The sequence below is a fragment of the Phascolarctos cinereus genome, unplaced genomic scaffold (genome assembly GCF_003287225.1).
Source record: "Phascolarctos cinereus isolate Bilbo 61053 unplaced genomic scaffold, phaCin_HiC Scaffold_3;HRSCAF=262, whole genome shotgun sequence".
In the NCBI taxonomy this organism is placed as follows: Eukaryota; Metazoa; Chordata; class Mammalia; order Diprotodontia; family Phascolarctidae; genus Phascolarctos; species Phascolarctos cinereus.
The window spans coordinates 93,494,335-93,509,621 of record NW_027555736.1 but is presented as its reverse complement, the minus strand read 5'-3'; the positions used below and the strand labels follow the sequence as shown (position 1 = coordinate 93,509,621).

Sequence of the window (15,287 nt, the reverse complement as noted above, 5' to 3'; positions counted from 1 at the left end):
CTTTAAATATTATACCCAAGTTTTTGGTTTGATCATGGCTTTCAGCAAGTATATTCATTTTAAAATTATCTCAATCTGTTTTCTGAGTCAGTTGTTTTTGGTAGTAAGCCCCTTTCATAATCTACTCATTTTTCAGCCGTTTGACTTTGTTCTAATATTTCATGTTTTCTTATAGAATCATTGTATTCTGTTTGCTCTATTCTGTTTTTTCAGGGATTCCACTACTTGGTTAAGGTTTACACGTTCTATACTAAGTTATTTATTTTATTTTTTCCCCCAAAGCCCAAATTTGATTTTTTAAATTTCTTGCTTCATTTCTTCTAGCCACTCTTGCAGTCCTTGTAACCTGGCCATTCTTTTCTATGTAGGTATTTGTATTTGTTGCAGTTATTCTCTCCCTCTTCAACCCATGATATTTCTTTTTATAAAGTTATGTTTGGATTTTTCATTTATTTACTCATGTATTTTCTCATTTTTATTCATTTATTCATTTACTCATTTATTTACTCCTTTATTTAATCTCATTTATTTTATATTTATTTTCATTTATATATTCAAGCTCAGTTCTTGGATTTGGACACCCCTCCTACATTTTTGGCTGTGGTGGGCAGTCTCAATTTGGTCCCTTTAGCTATACAGTTTAAGTGCTCCTGCTGTTATCCTACTGCCCCAATGTTTGGGGGTGTCAAGGACTAGACCTTACCCTCTGCCACATTCCTTGGCTTATGACTCCATCTCCAGATGACCCAATGTAGTCCTGAGTCCTGTGTATGTCTTTGTCTTGTTCTGCTTACATAGTTCCCAACCAAGACTTGGTTCAGTGTCCTGCTGCAGCCCTGATAGGTGTCAATAGGATCAGGGCTCTCTTCTGGTCTGGTGCTCCCAGAGCTTTCTCTGGTTTCTTCTTCTCTTGTCATGTCTCCTCTCTGAGCACCCACGGGTTTCTGCCTGTCTTCTGGTGTAGTGCTGAATTTGATGGAGACACTGACTACTTCTCTTCGGTCTTCTTAATCATTGACCCATCTGATGCTAGGCTTTGCCAGGCTGTTTGTAAGATAGCTGGACTTTCCTTTTACTTGGCCATCTTCTTAGGTGCCATTTCCATAAGGCTTTTAAGGAAAATTCCTTTAAGGAATCTCTCAACTTCTCCTATGTGCTTTTCCTTTATCTATCTTGTATTACAGTTATTTGAGTGTATGTCTCATCTGCCTGTAGACTCCTTGAGGAGATTTATGTTCATATTTGTATTCCCAGTGTCCTGCATATAATACATACATATATGTGCATATGTATGTATATATACACATATATAAATACATACACATACATATACACATATATGTATGTATGTGTATATGTAGCTGTATATCTCTGTCTATCAATCTATATCTGTTGAATCAAACTGAATGGGACCAAGAGTGGGAAGAGAGGGTCAGAAAAAGCGGAAGGAGGAAAAGAGGACAGGAAGTAAGAGAGGTATTTACTTAGGAGATGGGAGGGGTCTAAAATAAGTTTTTCTGATTTTGTAATTTTATTTAAGGTTCTGTTGCCATTGAAAATCATCTTTTTGCCTTTGGAATTCATGTGGCTTTGTAATTTGCTAGTGCCTGAGTTAAGACATCAGGATTGCTTTGGAAGGTTTGAAACATCAGCCTTTCCCAATCTAGCTCCTCTCTAGAAGTCCAGTGTCCATCCCTCCTAATGGGAAAACATGAAAACAGAAAGGGAAAAAATGAAAAAAGTGAAGAAATAGATGTTAGCACTCATTGTTTTATGTGCCACTTATCTTCAGTTGGGGGAAAACTAGGTCAGTCTTTTCTTCCAATGTACCTTTCTACCTTTGTGTTTTTTCTTTTCTTTTTCCTTTTTCTTTTTCATCTCTATTATTTAGCCTCACCTTTCCCACTCAAAGTAACCTTATGGGAGGAACATTGGACTTGAAGACAAGAATTACAAGGCTTTGAATCCTGGCAAGACACTCCATCCTTCTAAGCCTCAGTTTCCTCATCTATAAAATGGGTCAAGAGAAAATCTTTGTAAACCTCAAAGCTCTATGCAAATGAGTTATCTCATGAAAATGCTGTGATCCTCCTAAAATATTGATGGCAAAATTAGTTAAACTTAAGGAGTTGGGTCTTAGGCATTTATAAAGAAGCTTCTGTAGGAAACATTTGAAACTCACTTTGAAATTATGCAAAACATTTTTTGCTACTTCTTGGAGTTTCTCTGAGCAAACAGTGTCAACATTTTCTAAGTAAAATACTGATTATTCTCCTAAAGCACCAACTTCTGTCTCAGATATAACAATATCAATCAATCTGCTATACCTTTTGAAATGTCTCTTTATTACAGTTATAAAGAATTTTTTCCCCTCTCTTTTGATTGTTATGTGACATAGAAAGGCAAAATCCTGTATACAAGTCATTTTATGTTTTCTTATATAAAGTTGATTATTATGCTGTTGGGCAGAGCATTTAATCAGCAAAACTTCAGTCCCTTTAAGATGGAGATTAGATTTAGCCAAGAAAAGAGTAGCTTTATACTGTGCTTACATGGACTAAAATATGAATTTTTAAAAACCCTTAGTCATTTTCAATTTCTAGGGTCTTCCTGATGGAAAGTATTTGAAGCCTTCAAGGCAGTAAATACAATGAAAAGTCACAAATGGTGTCTGCATTGTAAGCTGACCTAGTTGACCAGATAAGTCGGCTTACTGTTGAAACCATAAGCTTGTTTTAAAAATCAAACAACCCATGAGAAACAAAGCCGAGGCTGAAGAGCTTTTTATTGATGAAAGGAACAGAATTATTCAGGGGGTTGGAACTCCTGTAAATTAATACTGCCCAGCACTACCTCTTTTTTTTTTCCTCCAAAATACATGTAGTTGATTCTAGGCTATATAAATGGTCACTTTTATTGCAAATACTTTGTCTTCATATCTTCATTTCTTGGAGGAGTAAAAGACAGCGAAAGGAAAGAAGCAGTAGAGATGCTTAACAACCTAAGTCAAACAGCATTCTAAATGTTTTTTCCTGCCCTTGCTTCCTCCCACCTTCCCCTCTTCAGCTTTGTTATGGCTACTCAGGGATTCCCCTACTCTCACAGACCTTTAGACCTTCTCTTCTATAGTGCTATGAATTTCCCATGCTGTATTGTTGTCCCCATCAGAACCATATCCTTGGTGATTAAAAAAAAATTCTGAATAGCACAGCTTCTCTTGTCACTAAGTACCCTTATTAATTCTCTTTCAAAATATGAAAGAAAAGGATAATCACAAATGAAAAGGCAGGAAATGGGAGTAGAAAAGAAGATATAAGAAAAAAATGATGGAAAAAAAAGACATAGAGAAGCCCATAAAGGCTAAAATTTTTACACACTAGGATTTTTTAGGAAGGGGAAAAGAATGTCAAACACATTTCCCATCCTTTGTCCTGGATTCTAGAGAGCCACAAAAATGGATAAATTTAAGTGTTTCTCCACAAATACTTTAGATATTTATCTACCTGCTTTCCTTCAGAACTCTAACATTTTCAGTGCTCTTTTCAGTCTTTTCACATTTGGGGGGAAAAAAGCTTCAATTAGTGGCTAATGTAGATGTAATACTTTTCCCAGGACTTGGTAATATCTCTTAAAACAGAGGACACTATGGTAGGAGGCAACCAGCTAGAGAAATCCAATTGGCAAATCTTCAGTGTGAGCCTTCATACCTCAGAAATCAGAAAACACTGTAAATCAGGCTTTTTTTGTTTTGACTGTCTAGACCTAAGAAAGTGATGGAGAAAATCTTAATAAAGTGGGTTAAACTTAAAAGTGGGTCTCCTAGTTTCAGAGAGTTAGTTGCTAAGCATTAACCAGCATATCCCAGGGAATATCCTAGTCTCAGGGCCCCTCAATAGGCAATAGAAGCCAGAGTTTTGGGGCAGTGTTCTAGAATAACACCAAAGAACAGAGAGGAAAAAAAAATCAAATCTGTCCGTGCAGAGTCCATAATAAAAATTTGAAACTTCAAGTCATGAATCTTTGAATACTGATGGTTTGATGAATTTGAAAAATTCTGTAAATTGGGATGCTGCTGATTAGAAATTCCTCAGGTTTAGTGAGTACTATTTTCTTAATATGCTTTTGTGCCAAAGCTCATATGGTGAGCTAAGGACAAAATCAGCATCTGAACTTAGGAATGATGTAGCTGAAAGACATAATAATGTGAGAAATAGCTAATTAGGTTAAAGTTAGCCTAGTGTTCCATTTCTGAGACATTTTGTAGAAAGATACGGTTTGTATCCAAGACGTGAGCCTTTAAAGGTTAAGAATGAACATCAAAGATCCTAAGTGTTTCTTAATGACCCAAGGTAGACCTATTGTCCACAAATTCATATATACATTTTTTGAACCTGCTTAAAATTTTAACCTTTACTATTCTCAGGGACAGAATTCCCTTCATTTGCCTCAAAGCTAAAATAGTTATAGCACTTTTTTCAGAAGCATGAAATCAATCAATCAATCAATCAATCAATAAGCCAGTTTTAATCGCCTTTATAAATTAGGCAATTTACTAGGCCTTGATGATACAAAAACTAAAATGAAATAAATCCTATCTTCGAAAAGCTTGCATTCTATCTAAGGATGCAACATAAATACATATATCCAAAATAAACACAAGGTAAATATTTTGGGAGAGGGTCATGGCAGCTGGGGTACAAGATAAAGAAAGTCTTTATATAGGAAGTGACACTTGAGCTGAGGTCTAATCTTGGGGGCTAACCCCTAAATCACTATTTTAGTAGTATTGCCGCCACCCAGAATTTATCCTGGTAGAATTTCCAAATACAGCTTGTGTCTTGGCTTCAAGCACTCAAGGTGTGTGTGTGTGTGTGTGTGTGTGTGTGTGTGCGAGAGAGAGAGAGAGAGACAGAGAGAGAGAGAGAGAGAGAGAGAGAGAGAGAGAGAGAGAGAGGAGAGAGAGAGAGCGCATAGCATATCAGGTAGAAGCCAACCTTTATTTTATATTACAAAAAAGTGCAAGGAATGTAAAGGACATGTGGAAGACCAGAAACAAACACAGAAAACATATAAAGGACTAATAATAACTCATAAATAATCAATATAATTCTTTTTCTTTGAGTTACATTTTCCTACAGTGTCCTAAAGCTCTCCATACTTATTGCCACCCTGTGGCTTGGACTTCTCTTGGGCAAGAGCTGAACATAGAGCTGCTAGATAGAGAACAGCCCCGTATTCTGAGGAATCCACATTTAACCCTGCAAAGATGCACTTAGCTATTTACCTTTATGGAACTACTCTGAGGATTTGGACTCCCTAACTCCCCAAGAAGAGAAAGAGAAAGAAGAACTTCCCATGTGTCTGTTAGATAAGGTAACTCACCTCTTTGTGGGATTCCAAATAACTCACTGTAATAGTGGATATAAATTACAAGTCCTTTGTTTCTTTACATCTTGACTTTATTTCCTGGCTTTTACTCCTCTCAGGGCAGCCTTCTCTTTCTAAGAGTCTTGCTGTTCAGAAAATTCTCCTTTCCTTGATTAAAAGTCTACGTCCCTATTACTTACATATGAGGCAACCCCCCACAGGCTGGTGCTTCCCAGGAATCTTTGAGTTGTTTTGGACAAAAGGCTGGATCCCATCAGGGTAGATAGAACCAGACTTCTCAAACTTGTGGCTGTTAGAGAGGCAACCCTCAGTAATTCACATTATCTAGGAATTCTCTTTCCAACCCACACAGAATTGAGAAGCACACCTTCCCTTGCCATATACCTCCTCAGGAACTCTGAAATACACTGCTTCTCCTGCCTTATGTGCTGAGAAAGTCCACTCTCAATGTTGATCCATCATCAAAAAAAGGAGGAAAAAGTAATTGGTGGTAGTTTCTAGTCTGAGAACTCACATTATCTAGAATTCATTGTTGTTTTCCTAAAGCACAGGTCTGATCATGCTACTCCCTATTCAAGAGGCCCCAGTAGCTCCTTGTTATCTTTAGGTAAAATATAAACTCGTTTTGGCTTTTAAATCCTTTCCTAAGCTGGCTTCAGCCTACTTTTCCAGTCTTAATGCACATTCAACCTTTCAATATATCAGTGAAGCTACCTTAATTAATGTTTCTTATTCTATCTCCTGTCCCTATGCCTTTGCAAACAGATTGTCTCCCAGGCAGTCTCCTCATCTCCACCTCTTAAAATTTACCACCTTCTCTATGCTTCTTCCCTCAGATAGTTAGCTCCTTAAAAATTACTTTGTATTTTATTAGAGTCATGTAATAAACACATTCATATGGATCTGTGAGCTTATCAACTCAGAAATTCACTCCAGTGACTTATATTGCAATTCTTCTATGATTGCCTATTCCATGTAACTCATTCTTGGGAGTCTACCAAATATGCTGGAGATCTTCCTCATTTTCTGTGACATCTGAAAGGTCATCTATCTGTCACCTCTCATTCTGGGCCCATGACCAACTCATCTTCTCTTTCTGGCATATAAATTTTGTATTTACTTATATGTGTACATATTATTTCCACCAATAGAATGCAAACTCCATGCAGTCATGGACTTTTGTCTTTATATCTCTAGCACTTAGCATTCTATCAAAAAAAGATTCTAAATAAGTGCTTGCTGATTTATTGGCTGAATGAATGGTGATGTGCTGTTGACAGATGTAGGAAACCAGAAGGAACAGATTTTGGAGAGAAAAGGGCAAATACCAGCCCCCCAAATGTCTGATCTAGGTAAATTTTCAAGCTTTCAAGGAAAGAAAAGCAAAAGAAAACTACCAAAACCAAATTTACTGTAATCATACTTTTTGGAATTTTATAGATTTTGTTCATATCCCCTCTGAGCCCCTGTTTTTCTAAAGCGTCCTAATTTTTAAAATCTTTCTTCATCTGGAATTTCATCCACTCCTTTGGTGATATAAGGTCTCTCTGTCTCTCTCTCTCTCTCTCTCTCTCTCTCTCTCTCTCTCTCTCTCTCTCTCTCCATTTGCTGCTATTTATTTATTTAATTGAATTTTTTTTTTTTAATTGAGGTGTGGGGACCAAAACAAGATGAAGCATTTCAGGTAGGGTTTAATGTATCTTGTTTTGGTGCAAATATAGGATAAAATGATGTTTTGTTTTCAACAGTACTTTTCTTGATTATTAATAGATGGCGTTCTGACTTGAAGTCAGCAAGTCCTGAGTTCATATCTTGCCTCAGACATTTATTTACTAGCTGTGTGTCTTTGGAAAGTCACTGAATCTCTCCCAGCCTCAGTTTCCTAATCTGACAAATGGAGATGATAGCTTTTTCCTCATAGAGTTGTTATGAGGATCAAATGATATAGTATATGTAAACCACTTAAGGCAATATATAAATATTAGCTATTATTGGTATCTGATTATTTTTTTAAAATTGGAACATCTCAAAGTATCTTTCACTGTAGTCCTTTGCCTCAGGGTCAAGATTTAAATTCTGGGTTCCAGGTCAACATAGTATCTAAAAATTTCATCATTCTGTCTAATATTTTCAATATAATCATAACTGAAAGTATGTAAGTATATTGTGCTCTTCCCATGTGTATGTTTTGAGTTTTAGCCAGAATAGAAACTGGTTAGGATGATCCTAAGATCCTCAGTTCCCATCATGAATTTGGGCTTCTCTTTCACTGTACTTGAGGAAGGCGAGAGTAGTCCCCAGGGTTTCTGTCAGTGTTATCTAGGGAATCTGGTTAGTTTTGCTTAAGTTTCTTTTAAATTTTGGAGAAGATTCTTCAGATTTTCTTTGTAGATAATTGGTGGTGGTGACTTCAGTTGCAACCAAATATAGAAAACCAGCACCTGGTGATAAGATGCCTTTTTCTTTTTTGCCTTTTGTTTTTCTTCCTTTGAAAACTGAAAGAATAATAATTTTGTTCCCAAATTTTTGGTCTGGTTCTTAGGATTAAATATTTAACAAGCCCTTTTCTACTTAAGATTTTCCTTCAAAATTTCCTAGAAAAAAAATTTATGTTCTCTTATAACTAAGAAACTTCTATACTTAAGATAAACTTCTCTATAATTTATCAAAACATTTTAAAATTAATTTCTCTGAGTTTGGGAACAGTTCCATATTCTCTATTGTGTATGTAATAATACACTGTATGTGATATATTCTGCATTTAAAAAAGACACGATTGAAAGATAACTTTTAATTTAGTATCATTTTAGCGTCTATCATTTCTTCTCCACTACAATGCTGTTTCATCATCTCATTATAGCATGTAGGTTACCTGCGGCTCTTTAGAGACATGCCAAAGCACTGTGATAGGTCCTGTGCAAAGATTTAAATATGGGTCTAGATATAAACTGCATGTCAGGCTAACAATCTGTAGTCTGGCTAACATTTGCAGACATTCATTGCCAGAAATTTGTCCATTGGGTATAAAGATTTTTTGTTAAATTTTTGTCCTCAACTGGAGCAATTAACAGAGTTTTTATATGAAAGCATAGAAAGGCTGACATAAGCATCAATGAAGGAAGTATTCAGAACAAAATTATAGCTCTTTGAAACATGTAATAAATTAATTCATTCATAAAGCTTTAGAACTTTCACTCTAGTATTCAATGCTTTCTAAAGACCCTTATTTTAGGACCAAAAGGGAAATAATAATATCATATCTTATATAAATGCCTATGTTGGCCCTTTTGCCATTTAGAACCATGTTCAGGACTAGAGCAGAAAAATGAGCCCAAAAGTGTATTTGTATTTGAGGAATGTCAGCAAACAAACATGCAGTTGATAAGTATGATAGTAAAGTAATGAGACCAATTTTAATGTCTGAACTTGTGGAAGTAGTCTCATTACTTCATGGTTCCATCTGAAAAACAATTCTCTTGAAAGCCTCATTCTTTAAAAGCAAATGGCTAACAAACATATATATCATATCAAGAAGGATTAATTCAGTACAAATTAATGCCCATCATCATGCTAGTTGCTTTGGGGAGCTTATGGCCTTGTTGGGGAGAAAGACTTGAACATGTGAAGCAATTAGGGAACAAAATAGCTCATATATAATAAAATTCTTAAATGTGTTTTATACTTTTAAGTGCCTTAAGAGTTCTTCAGAATTTGCATTTTAAAGAAAAATAAAGACACTATTCATCTCTTTACAATATCATCTAAGACATTCTGAAAATGTACTTATTAATTCATTCAAATTTTTTTTTCTCACTTTGAAGTCTCATCAGTTTTCTGAAAAAGCCTTCCTCCTTGAGCTTTTGAAGACTCATGAAAATGGCTTAGAAAAACAGTACGCAGAAATTAAAAATGAAAGGAGTAGTCTTCTCCAAACCTTTGTAAGTATCTAGCTACTTCAAGAACTCTATTTTACCAGCTTTGTGAAAGTATACTTGTATAAATTTTCAGAAATGTGTTCATTTATAGATAGATAGCCGCACTGAAATACAAGAGAACACTAGTAGGGGGCGTTAAAAATAAACTGAGATGTCATTATATTTTGAAAGAATTTTACAGATGCCAATATGAAATTACTTGCAGTTGTGTTGAACACCTCCACTAAGATCAGACTCTGATCCCTTCTCATGGATTGGAGGTGACCTTAATTTTTCAAAGGCAACAAAATGTATACCGATAGGTCATACCAAGTGGCAATACTGCCAGGTGACAGACTGTGTGATTATCTTGGAGGGACAAGCCCTACCAAATTCAAACAGGTTTATCAGTGGAAGATTCAGGTGGTATCATTTTTTCCTCCAAAGAATCTTATAAAGAATAGCCTATCAAGGCTTGGATGGCTTTTAATCTGCATGGAGTGAATATCTGCATTTGTAAAAAATGGAGATCTTTTGAGGTTTAAAATAACTATAAATGCAATGAAATTCATAAGATCCTATTTAAGAATCATTCAGTCTTTTCATAAATTGGTTTTGCTGAGCTTCCCTTTCTTCTGTCCTCTAAAACTAGAGATGACACTTCCTTCCAATGGATTTTCATATTGTTTTGTTTGTACTTCTTAATGCACTTTCATTTTTTTGTATTATATTTATTTGTAAACTGGCTTATTCATCTACCTACTCAATTGTTAAGTGACTTGGAGAAAGGGGTAACTTTGTTTATCATCTTTGTTATCTTCAGCTTCCTAGAGCAGCAATTGGCACATTTAAGGTCCTTCAAAATGTTTGATGAATTCATTGGATTGTATACTTAGAACTGAGCAACAACTCAGAGGTCATTTTGTCCAATCCATACCTGAATAGGAATTCCTTCTTCAACATCTCCAATGAGTTAATTTGTTATTTGATAGAAGAAATTGAGGAAGAGATCCACTCCATCAAGGCAGGCCATTCCACTTTTGAATAGTTAAAAATGGTTGACACCTTAAATCTGTCTCTCTGTAACTTGCATCAATTTCTAGCCTCTGGAGCAAACAGCAAATATATTTCCTTCCCCACAGGGTAGACTTTTAGTACTAGAAGACAACTACCATGTTAAGTCTTGTCTTCCTTCACAGCATCTTCAGTTCCTTCAACTGATCCTCATATGGCATCTTGAGACCTTTCAATATCCTGGTTTCCCTCCTCTGGAGGTTATCATCGTTTGTTGATATCCTTTAGAAAATGTGGTACCAAGGACTTAATATAATATTCCAGTTGAGGTCGAGGAGTACAGAGTACAATAGAGAGATCACCTCCTTCAATCTAGACATGCTATCTCTCTTAATGTATTCTAAGACAGAATTAGCATTTTTTGGCTTCCATTTTGTACTATAAATTTAAAATCTCCAATTTTTTATTGTGAAGGGTTTTTTAGCTGTGCCATTTTTATCTGATATTTGTTAAATTTTTTTGTTTTTTTTAACTTGTCTCTGACTTTAAGCTTACTGCTGTGTAATTTTATTTATTAAATTCATTCCTTCATTCTAACCTTTTGAAATCTTTTTGTGTACTCTGTGATAGAGGTATTAGCTCTCTTGCTCACTCTTCTGTATGTCATTTCCAAATTTAGTAAGCACGCTATTTATATATTCATTTATGTTGGAAAAAAAATTGTTAAACAGTAGAGGGTCAACAGTACAGGTAGTGCCTTTTGGGACTACCCTAGAAACCTTCCACTAAGTGGAAATGGACTTGTTATTCACTATGTTTTGAGACTGGTCTTTCAAACAGTTTTATATCAACCTCCTGGTATTTCTGTCTAATTCATACCACTCTATTTTCTCTACAAAGATAATATGAGAGACTTCATGAAATGTTTTATTGAAATCTAGGCAGTCTGTCTACAAATATTCTTTCTGATTTACCGGTCTAGAAACTGAATTTAAAAAAAACAGAAAGAAAAGAAATGAGGTTTAAACTGGAATGACTTGCTCTTGACTAAGCCATACTGACTCTAATTATCATTATTTACTTTTTTAGATGTTCAGAAACTGTCTTTTTCACAGTTTAGTCTAAGAATTTTTGTGGGACACAAGCACTTGTAGGTTCTACTGTGCTAGAGAGGCTGAAATAAAAGACTATGTCTGCTTTCCAAGGACCAGCCTGCTTTAGTATAGAAAACTCGTCACTAGTAGGCTGGCTACCTGGCAATGGTAATCTATGGAAGAAAGAAAAATACAACCTTTGTAGACTTCTGTTCCTTCAAAGACAGGGTGGTAAATAGTGGATTCTGATAATTGCACACAGTATTGTTAGCACACATAAATAAACATTAACTTAATTTTTGGTGATCTAAATCCAAGAACCTCATACAGTGAGTGGATACAGTATAAAATCATATATTTTAAAATATTATAAAATCATACAAATCTTGACATTTTTACTATAAATGAAACCAGAAGACAAAAAATGGTGTATCTAAATGTGAGGATGACTCATAGTTTCTCTTTGGAGAGACAAATAGGAGTTGGTGGAATTAATTTTATAGTGCATCCGAAGGCAACAAAAAATAATAATTCCATGGCACAGTTGGTGATTTTGTATTACAGTGCTCATGATAAGCATTTGCAAGAAGATCATAAAGATAATTCAGTATATGTATCAACATCTGTTGCAAAGGAGGAGGTAGAAAAATTAATTCTACAAAGAATTTGATAAGACCCTCAAATGAAACCACAATATCTTTTAATACTTGATGACTTGAATGCAAAGGTAGGCATAAGGAAGCACATAAACAAAAATATTGGAAAGGTTCAGGTGTGAGAAATGAGAGAGAAGACCTTTCAGATTGTGGAGAAATCCTATGCCTCTAGATCCTGTGTATTTTATTAAGGAAGAGAGTTGGGAGGTGAGATTTGAGGTAAATCTTTAAGGAAGCCAGGAAAGCCAGGAGGTGATGGAGAAGAGGGAGAACATTTCAGGTATGGTGGAGAGTTTGTAGATGACATTGTAATGATAATATTTAGGCCCTAGATATTGCAGAGCTTACAAAATGAGATTCATAATCACTTGAAAGAGTTTTTACTATCTGCATAGAAAAAGAGCAAACACAAGGGAATGAAGAATGTCTGCTGTCCGTAGTATAATACGTGATTGAATGAACAACTCATATAGCTCATTCATCAGCACTTACGTTTTGGACAGACACCATTTCTGCACAATGAGCAGAGTCCAGAATGGAATATGAGAAGTTGAGTGAATTGATTGCTTTTGGGAAATTGTTTAGGGCCTTTAATGATCCCCAGTCTTCTCCTTGAAATAAAGGTTGATTCTTTTCACACCATCATTTCTATGATTATGCTGTATGTCTGTGAGTAATGGAATACCATTGTCTCTACAGAATTAAAGGTGTGGCTCATTCAAAGGAGAGGCTCATTTTAAGCATGAGGTGATTAAAATAAATTTAGTAATGAAGAATCAGCATAAGAGAAAGACATGAATGAATCAGAAAGAACATAGCCAAGTAGTGAGAAGGAGGGATAACCAATGAACTATCCCTATACTTCATTGGCATCCACTCAATGTTAAAAGATCTAAAGGAAGGCACAGATCCCTGTGGAGGATTTAGTAGAGGATATGGACAAAGTTTGCTTGGATGAGAATGTGTAGGTAGGTTGCAATCTGCATTATTAGAGGGAATAGCCAGATTGATGAAATCACAGATCCATCAAAATATTAAAGAAGTATTTTTCTGGGAATTAAGGTCAATATCACTTGAGAATAACATTCTCTTCCACGTGGGGGGGAAATTTGGACAATATCTGTTCTTTTCTAGTACAGTGATACCTTTCACATTCACCATGATTTTTCAGAGAATGTGATGATGGTCCAGTGATCCTATTTGCCTATACTTTCTATTCTAGGGCTTATTCTAGTGCCCTAGGGTAGAGTTCAGCAAGGGTGTGGTGATTTGAATTTATGAAGTGCAGTTATGTACTTTCATAGTACTTTCTTACTTATCTTGGATATCAACTTTTTATTAACCACTTTTGTCCTGTTTTTTCTAAACCAAAAACCATTTTCCCTGGCAGACAAAGCAAAAGTAAAATCAGAATTGAGTAAACCTTCATTCTCTCTATATTCCATTATTATCAATCAGACCACTTCTGTGCATCTGCCTTATTCTTTCTTTCCTCCTCCCTCTTCTACAAAATAAGTATTTTTAAGTCCTTGTTGTTGCCACATTGTGGCATAGAAGTAACCCTGGAGTCTTGATGTCTATGACCTCAGAACACAAGATCTGGCAGGAACAACTAGTTAATCAGTCAGCTAGCATTTATTAAATGCCTATTATATTTGAAGATAGATCTAGTAGTGGTATAAGTCATTTTAACTATTATAAATAACCAAATTAACTATAAAGGACATGCGTAGAAAGCTGCTATCTGCATCTTGCATCCAGAGAAAGAACTGATAAATAGTGGTATGCATAAACTAATTTATATATATATACATTATATATATATATATATATATATATAATGTATATATGTATACACACACACACACGCACATATGCACATACATATATACATATACATACTTATTTGTGTCTAATGGTAGTCATCCCTAGAGCTGGGGGAGGGGGGAAGGGGAGGAAAGAAAAAAAGGAACAAAAAAGAAAAAAAAAGAAATTTACATGATGACTATTATGTATTTAAAAGGAATAGCAAGTTGTACATAATAGATTTGCAGTTTCACATGCAATTGTCTTTTTTATTATGCTGTGTTATGGAAATGCTTGTTTTATTCCATAAAATAAAAATAAAATGTGAAAAAATTAAAAATGCCTATTATGTGCTAGAGGGGGTAGCTAGGCAGGACAATAGATAGAGAACCAGTCCAAGAATCAGAAAGACTTATCTTCCTGAGTTCAAATCTGGCCTGAGCCGCTTACTAGCTTAGCTGTGTATGACCTTGGGCAAGTCATTTAACCCTGTTTGCCTCAGTTTCCTCATGTGTAAAATGAGCTGGAGAACCTCTCCAGTGTCTTTGCCAAGAAAACCTCAGATGGGGTCATGAAGAGTCAGATACCACTGAAAGACTGCACAACAACAAATTATGTGCCAGGTGCCATGGATACAGAGAAAGGCAAAAAACATTCCTGACTTTCAAGGAATTCACAGTCTAATCAAGGAAACAACTATGAACCAATAAGATATATACAGGATAAATTGAGGCTAGTTTCAGAGGAAGAACATTAAGATTAAGGAAGACTAGGACAGACCTTATAGGAAGCAGTACCATAGATGAGACTTGAAGGAAGCCAGGGAAACCAGGAGGGGGAGATAAGAAAGGAGAGAATTGCAGAGAGGGGGATAGCCAGTGAAAATTAGCAGAGTCGGGAGATAGAGAGACATGTGTGAGGAGAAGCAAGGTTCATAGAGAATATGGAAGGGACTGAAGTGTCAGAAGACTGGAAAGGTAAGAAAGGACTAGATTATGAAGGGCTTTGAAAGCCAAACAGAAGATTTTACATTTGATCCTTGATATAAATGAAAGCCACTGGAGTTTATTGAAGAGACGGGGTGAAGTAGTTAGACCTGCATTTTAGGAAGATCGTTTTATAATTTCAGCTGAATATGGACCTGGTGAAAAGTTGTCTTTTCTCAGCACCAGCCCAGATAAATTTGGAGACATTCATCAGCTGGATGGACTCACAATGGTACAGTTTACAGGCACTGCAATTCTTGATGACTACCTTTTGATTTTTAGAGTTTTTAACCTGAGTTGTTAGAAGGGATACCCATGCAAAAAAAAAAAGAATAAAATAAAAATCACAGATCCCTCCTCCTTGAAGCAGGAAAATTAGGGTTGTTATTCATCTTTTTGTTTCCCTGAAACTCAGCTCCATGGTTTGGT

The 15,287-nt window shown here is 35.6% G+C and overlaps 1 protein-coding gene across 1 annotated transcript in view; it reads left to right on the top strand.

The window, feature by feature from the left end:
• Positions 1-15,287, top strand: part of CCDC172 (coiled-coil domain containing 172) — a 53,716-nt gene that overhangs the window by 21,513 nt on the left and 16,916 nt on the right. The window contains exon 4 of the mRNA XM_020988156.2: positions 9,210-9,326. Coding sequence (XP_020843815.2) covers positions 9,210-9,326 — 117 coding nt within the window. The remainder of the gene's footprint in view (positions 1-9,209; positions 9,327-15,287) is intronic.